At 35.4% G+C, this 14,746-nt stretch overlaps 2 protein-coding genes and 1 non-coding gene across 3 annotated transcripts; 2 read left to right on the top strand and 1 right to left on the bottom strand.

Annotated features, from left to right (window-relative positions):
* Positions 1-2,586: 2,586 nt before the first annotated feature.
* LOC125579496 lies at positions 2,587-2,693 on the top strand. Its single transcript, XR_007317562.1, has one exon. It is a non-coding gene; the product is annotated as a small nucleolar RNA R71 (small nucleolar RNA).
* A 3,914-nt stretch (positions 2,694-6,607) lies between these two features.
* On the bottom strand, positions 6,608-7,488 carry LOC106437428 (ethylene-responsive transcription factor ERF039). Its single transcript, XM_013878322.3, has one exon. The coding sequence runs from the start codon at positions 7,399-7,401 to the stop codon at positions 6,856-6,858; it is 546 nt and encodes a 181-aa protein (XP_013733776.2). The 5' UTR covers positions 7,402-7,488; the 3' UTR covers positions 6,608-6,855.
* A 2,727-nt stretch (positions 7,489-10,215) lies between these two features.
* LOC106437409 (zinc finger BED domain-containing protein RICESLEEPER 2-like) lies at positions 10,216-12,871 on the top strand. The gene is made up of 3 exons (XM_048766979.1): positions 10,216-10,338; positions 10,586-12,758; positions 12,840-12,871. The coding sequence occupies exons 1-3, from the start codon at positions 10,216-10,218 to the stop codon at positions 12,869-12,871; spliced, it is 2,328 nt and encodes a 775-aa protein (XP_048622936.1).
* Positions 12,872-14,746: the final 1,875 nt, after the last annotated feature.

Raw genomic sequence — 14,746 nt, 5'->3', positions numbered from 1 at the left:
AATTCACTTAAGCACAAAGAGTCTATTCTTTTCTTTTTTCATTTCTCCCAAATCATAATCACAACACTCACCCCCCCCCCCACCTATAGCTAGACAATAGAGTGCCCAATCTAGCAAGAATGAAGATCAAGCATTGTCGTTCCCGATACTCTCAACATTATGTGCATGTAAGACTTTCCGAAAAAGACCTCACTCATCAAACAATGAAAGCTTAAAAGGAGGGAAATGTTTTGGGAGTGGTCTACCACTAGAGTTTGTCAAAAAAGATTGGCATAAAAGATGTGACAACTCAAGTGTGTATAGCCATGACTCAGTACACAAAGGACCATGAGGAAGAAGCATTAAGTTCGTTCAGTTCAAATAAGGTTGTAGTTGACTTCAAAGACTGAGTTTCAGCAATCAACAAGTTTCAGGAAGAGTTTTCAAGGCTCGAAACATACAAGTATTTTTGAGAGGTGCAAAAGCTACTCAGGTGCAACGTAGTGACCTTACAAGGCATTTAAAATCATTGCTCCCAATGCAAGTGAATGAAACCTATATGTTCTAGACTCTCCTAGAAATGCAAATGATGCAAACTAAATGATTGATTTTTTTTATATGCAAATAGGTATGCAATGCATGACTCAATGAAACAACATCAAAGCAAACATGATCAAATACTTGGTACCTCCCCCAAACTTGAGTTACACAGTCTCTGTGTTGTCAAGTAGAGAGAGAGATACCGAAAAGAAGACTAATATACAAAAATGAATGGTATATACAGGGGAGTGTGGTGGGTTACCTTCTATGGGGAATGAGTAGAGGGAGATGCTCCCTCCTCGTCGTCCTCAGGTGGTAACTCTTCAAGGTGCTCATCAGCAGGAGTGTCCATCTCTTCAATGTAGAAGGCTTGCCCGAACACAGTTGGTTTCCTCATTTTCCTCTTGATGTCAAAGTGGAGGATGTTCTCTTTACCCAAATGGAGATCAATCGTGCCTTCCTTCACATTAACAATAGCTCCTGCTGTAGCTAAGAATGGTCTTCCTAGAATCAATGGGTCTTGAGCCTCCTCACCCATCTCAAGCACCACAAAATCTGTAGGTATCTCATACCTTCCAATCTTCACAGGGAGGTCCTCTAAGATGCCCACAGGGTACTTCACTGAACGATCAGCTAACACCAGAGAGAGTCTGCACTTCTTGTACTGAGTGAATCCAAGCTTCTTTGCAACAGACAAAGGCATCAAGCTGACACTAGCTCCCAAATCGCAGAGACATTTCTCAAATACCATAGGTCCAAGAGCACAAGGTAGTGTGAAGCATCCTGGATCCTCTAACTTCTCTGGAACATCAAGCCTCTGGATGATGGCACTGCACTCATGGGTAAGAATCATCATGCCTTCCATCTCCTTCTTCTTTGCAGCTACAATATCTTTCAGGAACTTACTGTATTGAGGAATCAACATGAAAGCATCAATGATGGGCATTGCAACCTGAGCTTCACTCATTTGCTTCTCAAACAGAGCCTTATATTTTTCTAGCAGATGCCTCTTGAATCTACCTGAGAATGGAAGCTTGGGTTCATAGGGAGGAGGAACAAAAACATTCTCACTTGTTGGAACAGCAACTTCACCATCTTGTATTATTTTCTTCTCTCTCCAACCTTTCTTTACCTTTAGCTTCCATAACCTTCTCCAAAATCTCATCATTGGTCTTCTCATCAACAATTACCACATCATCATCTAAGTTGATGGCCACCTCTTCACCTAGTTTCTAAGCATCCTTGGTGAGGGTTCTAGGAGGTAACTGTTTACCACTCGTAAAGGTGATAGCTTTGGCCTCCTTGGGATTTTGGTCAGATTTTCCAGGTAGAGATCCTTGCTGGCGATTCTGGTGAGTGTTCATGGAAGCAAACTGATTCTCTAAATTCTTGACTGTAGAAGCAAGGTGTGAGAACTTGTTGTTGAGCTCATTGTAGCTCCCATCAATCTTGGAATGAAGGTTCTTCAACTCATAACCAACATGCTTCTCACTTCTAGTCTGAGACTCCAAGATTTGTTTCAGTAAGGTATCAGTGCTGCTCTCTTGAGGAGCAGAGGAACCAGACGAGGGGCTTTGCTGAGGCTGATAGCTGCCTTGCTGGTTGTTTCTAGGCGGATAACCACTCTGTTGGTTGTTTGGATAGGATTTTTGTTGGTAGTTGTTGTACTGAAAGTTGGGCTCCTTTTTGTACCAGCTACCATTGTTGTTAATAAAACACAACTCTTCTTGACCTTCCAAACCCTCAACCTCATTGACAGCAGGTGGATCTTCCTGCTTGGAGTTACCAACAAACTTCAGCTGCTCTTGGGTGGCTTTTTCAGCAATGAGTAGGTCGATCTTGTCTTCCAAAGCTTTGATCTCTTTCCTCGTCTGCTTATCATCTGTTCTACTGCCTCTGCCGTGGTCTCCACTGTAGACTGCATCACTCTTTACCATGTTGTCAACCAGCTCTTCTGCATCCTCTTCAGTTCTCCCCAAGAAGAACCCATTGCTAGTTGTATCCAGTCTGGCTCTGTAGTTAGGAAGAGCACCACGGTAGAATGTGCTCAGCAAGCTCTCCATAGAGAAGCCATGGTGTGGGCATTGAGCTTGGTAGCCCTTGAATCTCTCCCAGGCTTCGCTGAAGCCTTCCAAGTTCTTCTGTTGAAAGCTGAAAATCTCGTTTCTCAGCTTAGCAGTTCTTGAAGTAGAGAAGAACTTCTCCAAGAATGCTTTCTTGCAGTCATCCCAAGTGGTGATGGAGTCGCTGGGTAGAGACTTCTCCCACTGACATGCCTTATCCCCCAAAGAGAAAGGGAATAGCTTGAGCTTTAAGGCATCTTCGGACACACCATTGGTTTTTGACAACCCACAGTAGCTGTCGAACCTGTCCAAGTGATCAAATGGATCCTCTAGAGCCAAGCCATGATACTTGTTGTTCTCGATCACGTTGAGGAGTCCTGATTTGATCTAAAAGTTGTTGGCTGCCACAGCGGGTGCTCGGATTCCCAATCTATGACCATGAATGTTGGGGCGGTCGTAAGTGCCAATGGGTCGAGCTGCTCGCTGTTGGTTTTGAGGTATGTCTCCCATATCAGTATCCAATCTCTGCAAGTGAGCCTGTTGCTCTTCTTCTCTTCTCTTTCTAGCACACTCTCTCTCTAAAGCTCTGATGTCTGCAGCTCTTGGAACTAGGTTTGATGGACCCCTGCTCCTCAAGTTCATACACCTGTAGATTAAAGGGAGGTGAAGAAAGAGAATCAGTAACAAAAGAAAATAAAAATGACTTAGTCTCAAGCAAGTGACTAAATCTCAATGTTTAAATCTACTCAGAATTTGGCAACGGCGCCAATTTGATGTTAGGAGTTTTCAAGACTCCTAAGACAAATGATATAGTATAAAAGATTGTCGAACCAGTTCTGAGGGATATCAAAGCACCGACAATGCAAGTACTCACTTAATCTAAGTGTAACCAATGATTTAAATGGGTTTTAAACTACTACTATACTAGAAAGCAATAACAGAATGATACTTTCTTGACTAAGGGAAAAGAGAACTCATGGGCATAGGGATTAGACCTTGGGTGATCAAGTATTGAATTAAGGATGGCAAATGATCAATCAAACTATCGACCTTAAGCCTAGACACAATTCTAAGCAAGCTCTATGTCTAGATGAATGCTCATTTGCTAACATATCTCAAACATCAAATGTCTTTGGTTGAATAATATGAAAGCAATCATTACTAACAAGTCTATTAGCTATCTTAGCACTTTTAACAACAAATTTCTTTGGCAAAGTATACTAAACGCCTAGGAGAGTTGTCTCAGGCATTTCATCAAACACCTTTTGGGTGGAAAATACCTATTGATCAACTTTTGAGTGGCCAACTCAGAAGATGCATTATGAATACTCTACTAGCAAGGAACAAGAATGATCTACACTAAAACATCCTAGAACTAACCTAATCACCCTTGATCTCCCTAATCCATGAATTCAAAAGGTGATTATTCACTAATCTCCATGATTCCTCTTAAACCCATATTAGATTTCAAATTAATCATGTAGAGAAATAGATAAGAAATCAACAAGAACACAAGATGAAAGCAATGAAATCTGAATCAAAAGAAGTTTTTTACTAGTTCTCCTCTAGAAAAGAGATTATCTTGCCCCCAATGGCTTACAAAAGTACTTAACTTAGGTTTAGAAAGTGTAAAACATCAAAACAAATGACCAAAAGGCCCCTGAAATAACATAAAAATCGTCCAAGCAAAACACGCGGAGTGACCTAGCATAGTCGCTCCAGAAGGTCGCTCCCGACGCATTTTTTCGTGTCTCGCTGCGTCAAAACGCGAGTGACTTGAGCTGGTCGCTCTGGCTGGGATTGACTTGAGGTAGTCGCTCTGGACTGGTCGCTCTGGCTGGGAGCGACCTCGGTAGGTCGCTCTGAGAGATCGCTCCAGGATGCTCGAACAGGGTGGATATGCCTCTAGTAAATTGGTCATAACTCCTTCATTACATCTTCAAATGACTTGAAACCACTTCCATTAGAAAGCTAACTCAATTTGCTGTGTTTCCACAAAATCTTAGCAACAGAAGATTTCTCTAAAAGCTCCATCCATGCTCATCTTTCACCCCTTTTTGGATCACAATGCTCCCAAACATCTCAAATCACTCTATGGCACACTCCAGCACCTAATAAGGACAATGAATGCAAAATGCAACTTAGACATGGCTAAATCATAATCTATATGATGAAAATGCTCATGGATGAATGGATAAAACAATGCAAATATGCAAGATATCACATACTAATATACCGAAACTTAATTTGGCAAAATAATATTATACACTAAATATATACCATTTTTATTGGTAAATATTTATAAAATATCTCAACAATTATTACTTTTAAATGAGAGAATAGTTTCTTATGTGAAAAATATGGTATATATATTAGAAATTTATATAAATAATATATATATATATATATATATTTTAATTTTCAAAGAAATTAAAATTTAATTAAATATTTAATATATGAAAATAATAATTTATTGAATTTAGATACTTAAACTATGAATTTTAGCAATGATGATGCTCATAGAAAATTGATATGATATAAACATAGAATGAAAATCAGTACTAACTAAAATACATTAAATACACCAACACATAAATTGACTGCTGGGCCAGTGGGTCCTTTAAATTTTTCCAACTTTATAAGGGCCAATAAGATGATTTGAGAAAAAGGAGAAAACCAAAGTGGACAAAAAAGACCACAAAGATTGTCTCTAGTATTAATTTATCATCTTCTTCTTTGTAATTTTACGCAGGGATGTTCAATCAAGTAAATTCAAACAAATTTAAATCAAACTAAACCGAATAGAAAAAAACTTAAACCAAAATAGAAAATGTACTTTGAATTTGATAATAACGAATAAACGATTGTTATTTTTCCAAAAATTATAGTTTCACTACTCAAAACTCTAAATTTGAATTTTCATCTTTTTATTTGAATCTTGATCCTTATAATAAATTATACATCATATTCATGATTCTTAAGTATTTTCTCATTCATAGTTTTAATATTTAAAACTTTTGTATATTTTAAATATTTCAAATTTATTTTTATAATTTAAATTTTACACATAAAAGTTTTTTTTAATCAAAATAAGATTTATAATATTTTAAAAGTAGAATTAGACAACGAAAATATTACAAAAGAAACTTAATAAAAAATATTTTTGAGAAGATACATGAAAACATAATTATTAAACAAATTTAAATATTACAACAACACTAATAGTCTAGTAAATTTTCTCTGGAACTTCTAAAATATTATCCAAACAAATTATGTGTAATCGAAAATATAGCATTAATAAAATAATTTTATATAATAATGTGGTATTTTGCTTGTATTTTATTATTTAATTATGTATCTCTATTTATAATTTTATATTTTAGTGTAAGATTTTATTAATTAATATTACTATAATATTTTTATATATGTGCTAGTTATCTATAAAATTTTTATGAATTAAGACAAATATAAAGAATATAGTGTAAATTACAAATAATTTTGAAGTTAAATTTGAAGTTTTGCTTTTGGAGAAGAATACCTTGAAACTGCAAAACTCTATAATAAAGAGTTTTTTTTTGAGATGGTAGGAGGGAATAAAGGTAAAGGTTTTGTGAGACAGAACTAAAAGATGTGGAAACAAAGGGTCAAAATTAGGAGACAACACGCAAGCTTAAGATAGTCGTGCTACTTTTATACAAAAATTAGCTGTGTTAATAAGATAATCCTATGCTTATTTTTATTAGGTAACAAAATACTATTAGTAAGTATCTTTTTCAGGTGAGTGAAGATGAGATTACAGTTTCATCATAGCAATGGTTATACGTGGGTTTTAAAATATAATAACATATTATATATCTAGCTGAGTTAACCATATCATGTAAAATTTACAACATGTTGTTTCGGCACATTATTCCATAATATCAGCTAGTTTAACCAAATATCGGATAATATTCCATAACATGTTTCGGCACAACATGTTTATTTTAATTTTTCAGACCCCTGGAACATTTGGTTAAACAACGCAATAAACAAAACATTTTGTTAATTACATTCGAATTTGTACAAAAAAAACAAAAGGAAAATAAAATAAATAAACCTGTACCTTTTTCTTTACTTACACGTCATACATTTGGAAACTTACTCACACGTAAATAAAAAAAATAAAAAAAAAAAGCAAAAATTCCCCACAAAGACAAAACTTACATATCGACACCATCTCCCATCTTTACCGGAAAAAACATTCACCAGCCGGAAGTTGCCGTCTTTCAGTTTCCTAATAGTTTCCCATGAAGAAAGGTTCCTCGTAGGGAAACGAGTCCCAGAAACCGTCCACTTTGTGATCATTCGTGTCTACCAAAAGATCAGGGAGGTCGGAGAAAGCGTCGTCCGCGACTGAAGATGACGTCATAGATGACGTCCCCGTGCTAGACGGTGACTCCGGGGCTTTCCATTCCACTGCGGCTGCTGCAGCGGCGGCTTGAATGTCTTTAGGATCTGCGCTGGCCGGTCTCGGCAAATGGCAAGCGAGCTCAGGGAAATTGAGGTGAGCAGAGCCGCCTTTGATGGCTAAAGCCGCCACGTCGTGTGCACGCGCCGCCATCTCCGGTTTGGAGAAAGTGCCGAGCCAGATTCTTGATTTCTTTCTTGGCTCTCTGATCTCAGACACCCATTTTCCCCATTGTCTCATTCTGACCCCACGAAAATTGGGATGCTTAGAAACACTCTTTTGCTCATTTTTAGACTTCGTGTTCTTTCCGTTTCTCTCCGGCACTGGTGACCGGAGATTACGTTCCGACCGGGGAAGAGAAGAGTCTTGCATCTAAATTAAGGAGATAAGGAAAAAGTTTGTATGTGTTTTTTTGTAGTTTGGGGTGAGAGAGTAGGAATAGTCGTGGAAGAGAGCCTGGTTTGCTTCTTCTAATATATACATCCAAAACTACGAAGCAATTATTCTTGTGTGTATGTTTATTTATTTTTATTATATATAAAACTAAAATTAAATATTAAAAGCTAAAAATGACTTGACTGCGTTAAGATTTTTTCTGTTCTTTTTCTTTTTGTTTTTCCTTGCAATAATAATACTTTTTGTTGCAATAATAATACTTTACTTTGTGTATGTATAATATTCATTACTTTGCCCTGAATTGGACACTTGTTCGTTTGTATCACGCTAGTGTACTTTTATCACTTGTGTCTCTCCTAAATAATCTAATTAGACTTTCCAATTTAAATACACGTAACTGAACCTTGTCGGATTCAATCTCTATTACATTATTCTGATTGGGTTTTGAACATTTTTAAATAAGTATTGAGTCTATAATTATCTTTTGAAGGTCTAATAGAACTAACTAACCAAAGTAGTTTAAAACAAATTTGATATTAGTTTATGGATATAGATGTTAAGAATGTTACGTCAACAATAATTGAGAACATGTTACCTTTTAATTTACTATTAGTTGGTTTTTAAATGAAAGTCGTGGAGTTCTTTTTAGGTTAAATTTTGTTAAGATTTGACACTTCTAAACTATAAAGTTTTTAATTTCTGACATACGCTCTAGCCTTCATATTAAGAAATCTATCAGAAGCAATTTTCTACATGTGGATTATATCAAACTAAGTTTTATATAACTCTAGATTGATTATTTCCCGTGTGCCTAGACATTTTCGCACGTACAGTAAATTTTAGGGAAAAGTTAGTAAGGGCAACATTATCAATAGGTCCCCAGATAAAAGTCCCCAAATGAATAGTACAAGGATTTACAAGGACTCACCTCATTTGTCCCTTATTTAAGGATTTTTTCTCTTCTTTTTTCCTCGGTCCTGATGTTTTGTGGCCCCTCCCCCTCCTTAGGGACCCTTAAGGGACTAACTGATAATGTTGGTCTAAGTGGAAGTTGTGGTCCCTTGTGTAGTTTTTGTATTACTTCAAAATTTGTTTTATTTTTCGATCTTTTGTTAGTTCTCCGAAAATGTTATATTTTCGTTTTTCCGACCATGACCTATGTCCGTCTACAAAGTTCACTCACGTTTTTCACTTGGATTTTGACAAAGACAACGATTAGTATTAGTGAATACATCTGTAATCCAGTTTCTAAATATCATAATTAATTAAATTAGCAGTGCAACCAAGTGTTACTATCTCCGTTGAAAATATCCAAGAATAAAACTTAGAATTCACATAATTGAAGGATATTAAAGACGAAACTAGTATTACTTTTGGATCTGGAAAATTACATGCTTCAGTCTTAATCCTCATGATAATTAAAAAGTTAATTAGCTGTGGAAGTAAACTTATAATAATCTTTTCCAAAAAAAGTAAAGTTATAATAATAAAAAATAAATAATATTAGTCTCTTTTAAGTTATCTCGCTGTGAACAAACATATATAGTTCTTAGTTAAAATTTATTAACGGAGCATTTAAGAAAAAACAGAACGATAACTGTATTTAACTATAAATGTGACAATGTTACAACAGTAATTAACAACCTGTCAATATCTGTACTTAGAAGCAATTGACGAATTACATTTTTCAATTGACATTTGCGAATATGCGAATAATAATTGTAAAAGGTTTCTAATAAAGAAATTGTGTAGAAGATTGCTGCGGACGACGCACGTACGCAAAACGACATAAACACACGTTATGTATATCAGTATATGTACAAAGTATATGATGTTGAAAATGTATACATTATAATTAGAGGGAGCAAGTTACGTGCTGGTTTTTTATGGCGGGGTCCATTTGACGACTTATTTATACGACAAAATAAAATAAAACTAGAATTACAAGTTTAGTGATTACATGTTTATTATTCTTAAAACTGTGTGTATGTTTTATATGCATGTCTTGATTCGTAAATAGTTTAACTACTGACCATTAGAAAATGAAAGAGGAATGCCCTTTTCAAATTGTTAGTATATTTTTATAAAACACCGGTTTATAAAAGAGGATTACAAGTTACAACCGAAACTTTATTTTGCACTACAACTATTCACCTACCAAATTCGGCTATTAAATGCTTAATAAATACTCCCTCTGTTCCTGAAAGAAAGATTTTTTAGAATATTCATGCATATTAAGGAAACAATTAACTTTTTACAATTGAATTTATTATTTATTTTACTATATATTTTCCAATAAATATCAACCAATAGTATTCAACCAATTCAAATATTTTCAATTAATGTTTTTTAAAAGTATACAATTTTTCAACATTAACTACTAAAAGTACTTTAAAGTTTTAGAAAATCTATCATTTTAGAACAAAAAATAAATCTAAAAAATCCTATTTTCAGGAACAGAGGGAGTATAAGGGTCTGAAGTAGTCCTGGGCATATAAACCGGATCCGCAAAACCCGACCCGACCCGATCCGAAAAATCCGAAAATGTTCGGCTTCGGTTTTGCCTAATAACCCGATCGGTTTTGAAATTTCTGTGATTCGGATTTCGGTTCGGTTCGGATTAAAACACGGAACCGTTCGGTTTACCCGAAAACCGAATAACAAACCAACAACCTGTCATTATTGTTCTTAGGTTAGGCGTGTCTCTTGGGACTCGATGTTTTCTAACTTTTCTTCTCGACTCTCGAACAAACGAAACCGTAGAGTCCTAAGCAACGATTGCGATTTCGAATGCATCTTGAGAAACTGGAATCCTTTAAGGATGTTGTCCCTTCTCCCTTCCCTTATATTTCACCATCTCCCTCTCCAATTGAAACATATCCTCTCTCAGCTTTTTCAACGAATCAATCGAAGGTATGAACTTGAACTTGTTACTTCTTTAATTTTTTTTATGTTAAAGTGATAAGTCGATAATGATGTTTGTGATTGTGATGTTTTGAAATTTGAGAATGAAATTTGAGAAGTGTGTTCTTTATCAAGTTGATAACTTTAGATTGTGCTCTAGTTCCATAATAGAGTTAGAGTAAATCACTTTGCAGTTTATATTTTGTGATTTTGATGTATTCAGAACTCAAGTTGATATCTCGTTTTTGTTTTGCAGATGGATTCTTCATCACCTCAACGTGAAGCTATCAGAGATGATGATGAAACTCAGGGAAACGATGATGAGTTTGGGACAACTAGTCCTGTTACTGCAAGTGGAAACAAAAGGAAGACCAAGTCAGCTGCAGCTGTTAAGAAGAAGAAGAATACAAGTACAAGGTCAACAGTTTGGAATCATTACACAAGACTGAAGGATAATCGGAACAAATGCAGCTGCAACTATTGCGGTAGAGTTATGCGTTGTGCAACGTCCAATGGCACTTCATGTCTCAAGAAGCATCTTGGTATCTGCAAGGAACATCAGACATGGGTACAAAGTCAGTCTCAGACTCAACATACTCTGAATGCCGAAAGTGATGATGAAGATGGTGTTCAGTTGAAGCTGGCGAGGGTTTCTAATGAAGTTGTAAGGGAAGCTACTAATGAGATGCTTGTCATATCGGAGTTGCCACTATCCTTTGTTGATGGTTTGGGATGGAAGCACTTCTGCAACAAGGTGAATCTTCCTAAGCCACATTCACGAAGAACAGCAACAAGGGATATTGTTGAGTTGTATGCAAAGAGGAAATCAGATTTGATGCAGCTGATCAGTGGCAACAAGCAAAGGGTTTCTTTAACAACAGACATTTGGGTTGCACCAAGTACAGCAGCTAGCTACATGGTCATCACGGCACACTTCATCGATGATAGATGGAAACTTAGGAAGTTCATCATTGGTTTCAAGCATGTAGCGGATCATAAAGGGGTGACAATATGCTCTGTCTTGCTGGAGTGTATGGCTGAATGGGGGATAAAGAAAGTGTTTACAATAACAGTAGACAATGCCACTGCGAACACTAATGCTCTGAAGTTGTTCAGGGATGCATTCAACGCTTTAGGACCTGAGTGCTTAGTGCTGGGAGGTGAGCTTCTGCATCTACGTTGTTGTGCTCATATCATCAACTTGGTTGTGCGAGATGGTATGCTAGAGGTGGATGCGAGTGTGTGTGCAATAAGGAACGCCATACAATATATCAGAGCTTCTTCTAAGAGAGTCGAATCATTTGATCAGAAGGTTGAGTCAGCAAGGATGACAAGAGGTAGCTTATCTTTGGACTGCAAGACACGATGGAATTCAACCTACCTGATGTTGTCAAGGGCCTTGAAGTTTAGAGCAGCGTTTGATAGAATGGAAGTTGAGGACAAGCTTTACAATGATCACTTTCAAGAGACTGTGGAGGGCAAGAAGAGGGTTGGACCACCAACTTCAGAGGATTGGGATAAAGTGGAGGGTTTGGTTAAGTTCCTGGTAATATTCTACAACTCGACTTTAGTTGTCTCTGCTTCTAACTCGCCTAGTTCCTACAAGTGTTACAATGAGATTGTCACCATAGAAAGGAATCTGATTACATTGAGTACTAGTACGGATGAGAAGCTTAGGACAAAGGCTATGGTTATGAGGGCAAAGTTTAATAAGTATTGGGATGGTCTAAAAGACATTAATAGGCTGTTGATTGTTGCAAGTGTCTTTGACCCGAGGAACAAGATGAAGTTTGCTGGTCTTTGCTTTGAAAAGCTTTATGGGAAAGATAGTCCACAAAGTAAGGTGCTCTACGACTCAGTCACTGATGTCATGGAAAGGCTTTTTGATGAGTACAACGCCTCTGCAGCATCACACACTGCTCCAGCATTTGGTTCATCGTCTCAGAGTCAGAGTGTCCAAGAGTCACAAGATGAGGCTGCGATGGATTCTTCTGATGAGAATGAGTATGGGTATGAAAGAATGGATTCCTTGTACAAGGAAATGGTGAACGAGTTGGGATTTCAAGATGCAAGCACTGAGTTAGAGCTATACTTGAAGGAGAAGGTAGAAATTCCTAAACCCAATCCTCTAGGAATTCCATTTGATGTTTTAGGTTGGTGGAGGATCAACAGTTCAAAGTACCCGACCTTAGCTGCCATAGCTAAGGATGTTCTAGCTATGCAAGTCTCTTCTGTTGCATCAGAGTCTGCCTTTAGCACAAGTAATCGAATCCTTGATCCATCGAGAAGTTGCTTGACCCACTACATGATTGAGGTTCTCATGTGCACAGAACAATGGCTTAAGTGTGAGATTCGAATCAATGAAAGAAACGTGGTTTCAACTCAGCAACTGATTGCTGAGATTGAATTACAAGATGAACTACAAAGAGGTATGTTCTTAGTTCTTAAGTTGTATTAAGTTTTGAGTATTCCAGTTCAGCTTTTAATCTTCTCTTTTTCATTTTGTGTAGAGTTTGAGCCGCAGCTGCACTTCCAAACCTGAGAGTCTTAGGCTGAGAATGTGTCATGCGAATCAAGTTCTAAGCAAGGTACATGTTCTTATTTACTGATAGAGTTTGAGTCTCAGCTGCATTGCTTGTTGACGAGTTCAAGTTTTAATCCTCTGCTCTCTTTTGTAGGTCTCTTCTGTTTGCATTGCTTAGAAGTGTCTTGAAGAACATTTTATCTGGTTTTATTATGTTTCAGTTTGTTTGAGGATGTTATTTCTGTTTCAAGGATGTTGCTTCTGTTTGTTTGAGGATGTTACTTCTGCTTTCATGATGTTGTTTCTGTTTTAAGGATGTTGCTTCAGTTTGTTTCAGTTTGTTTGAGCCTTTGAGGATGTTGTTTCAGTTTCTATGATATTGTTTCAGTTTGATACTTTGATAGTTTGATTCTAGAATGTTTTTTTTTATGTTGTATTTTCGGGTTTTTCGGGTTAAAATCCGAACCGAAACGATTTTTTCGGGTTAAAATCCGAACCGGTGTTAATTCGGTTCTCATTCGGATTCCAAAAAAGAATAGAAACCCGAACCGGATCCGATATAAACCGAACCGATCTGATCCGTAATTTAACCGGTTCTTAATCGGGTTACATTTGACATAACCCGAAAAATCCGAAAACCGAATAACCCGACCCGACCCGAACCGAGTATCCGAATGCCCAGGACTAGTCTGAAGCATGATGTCGTGGAAATGATGCTAATTGACAACAAAGCACAATCCTGAAAACTTCACATGCATGTTTCAGTTTAAGCAAATCAATTTTATTATACTATTTGATGAAATTTTGTTTCTTAGGATTTACGAAATATGTGCATACATATTGTGAGTTAAATTACAAAGTAATAAAAACAACAAACAATTACTATTTTATAGTTGTATTAAAACATACCCGACTTAATTAACATAAATTTATGGTCCAACTTTTCTAACTATATGCAGTCTTTTATTATTTAAATCAGATCTAGTTAATCTGTGATATATAAAAGGGGAATTTTTGATGAAAGGAAAATATAAAAGAATTTTTATTCCAATTATCTTATTATATAAAACAAAATGTCTCCAATAAACATAGCACACGTAATAATAACAATTCACTAAATTTTAACATGTACTATTGTTAATTAAAAATATAACTTAAATCAGTGTAGTAATGCTAAGTTCTTTTGTTAATTATTTAGATCTTAAAATAAAAAAAATAAAAAAATAATTAGTACTTTTCAAAAAAATAGGAAACTATAATAACTAAAAAGTATATGTTTGAAAAAGTGAAAGATTCCTTCGGCAATTATTATATCTATATTATTAAAACTAAAATACCTTTTAGTACTGTTTGGAAACATAAATAACAGTATATAATAAAATTGTTTGGAAACATGGATAGCAGTATAAAATAAAATATATTATCTTTTTAGTAATTTTATTAATATAATTACATTAATTGTTTTTTCATATTTCACTCAATTTAATAATTTCAGTAATTATACTACCTTAACAATTCATCACATCATTAATTATATTACCATAATAATAATAGTAATTTTTATTTATTTATTAGTTAATCAATATTAACTTTGTGTCAATTATAAATCAAAATGTAAAATAACTGTTTTTTTGCATATGGTTGAACGTACGTTTTAGTTTGTTTTACTAAAACTTTTTTTTATATATTTTAGTTTCAATCGGTGGAAATTACGTAGCCAAAAAAATTCAAAAACATTTTTGTGAATAAAATGATAACTTAAATCAAAATAATAAAAATGTATTATATTTATTGTCACTTAAATTTTTACTCCATATAATTATTTTACTAAATAAAAAATTCTTTTTATTTCACTTAATTTAGCCAAACACATAGAAATAGTCTTTTTATTAG

This window comes from Brassica napus, chromosome A1 (assembly GCF_020379485.1).
Source record: "Brassica napus cultivar Da-Ae chromosome A1, Da-Ae, whole genome shotgun sequence".
Taxonomy (NCBI): Eukaryota; Viridiplantae; Streptophyta; class Magnoliopsida; order Brassicales; family Brassicaceae; genus Brassica; species Brassica napus.
The sequence above is the reverse complement of the archived record's forward strand: the minus strand, read 5'-3'. Positions and strand labels throughout refer to the sequence as shown.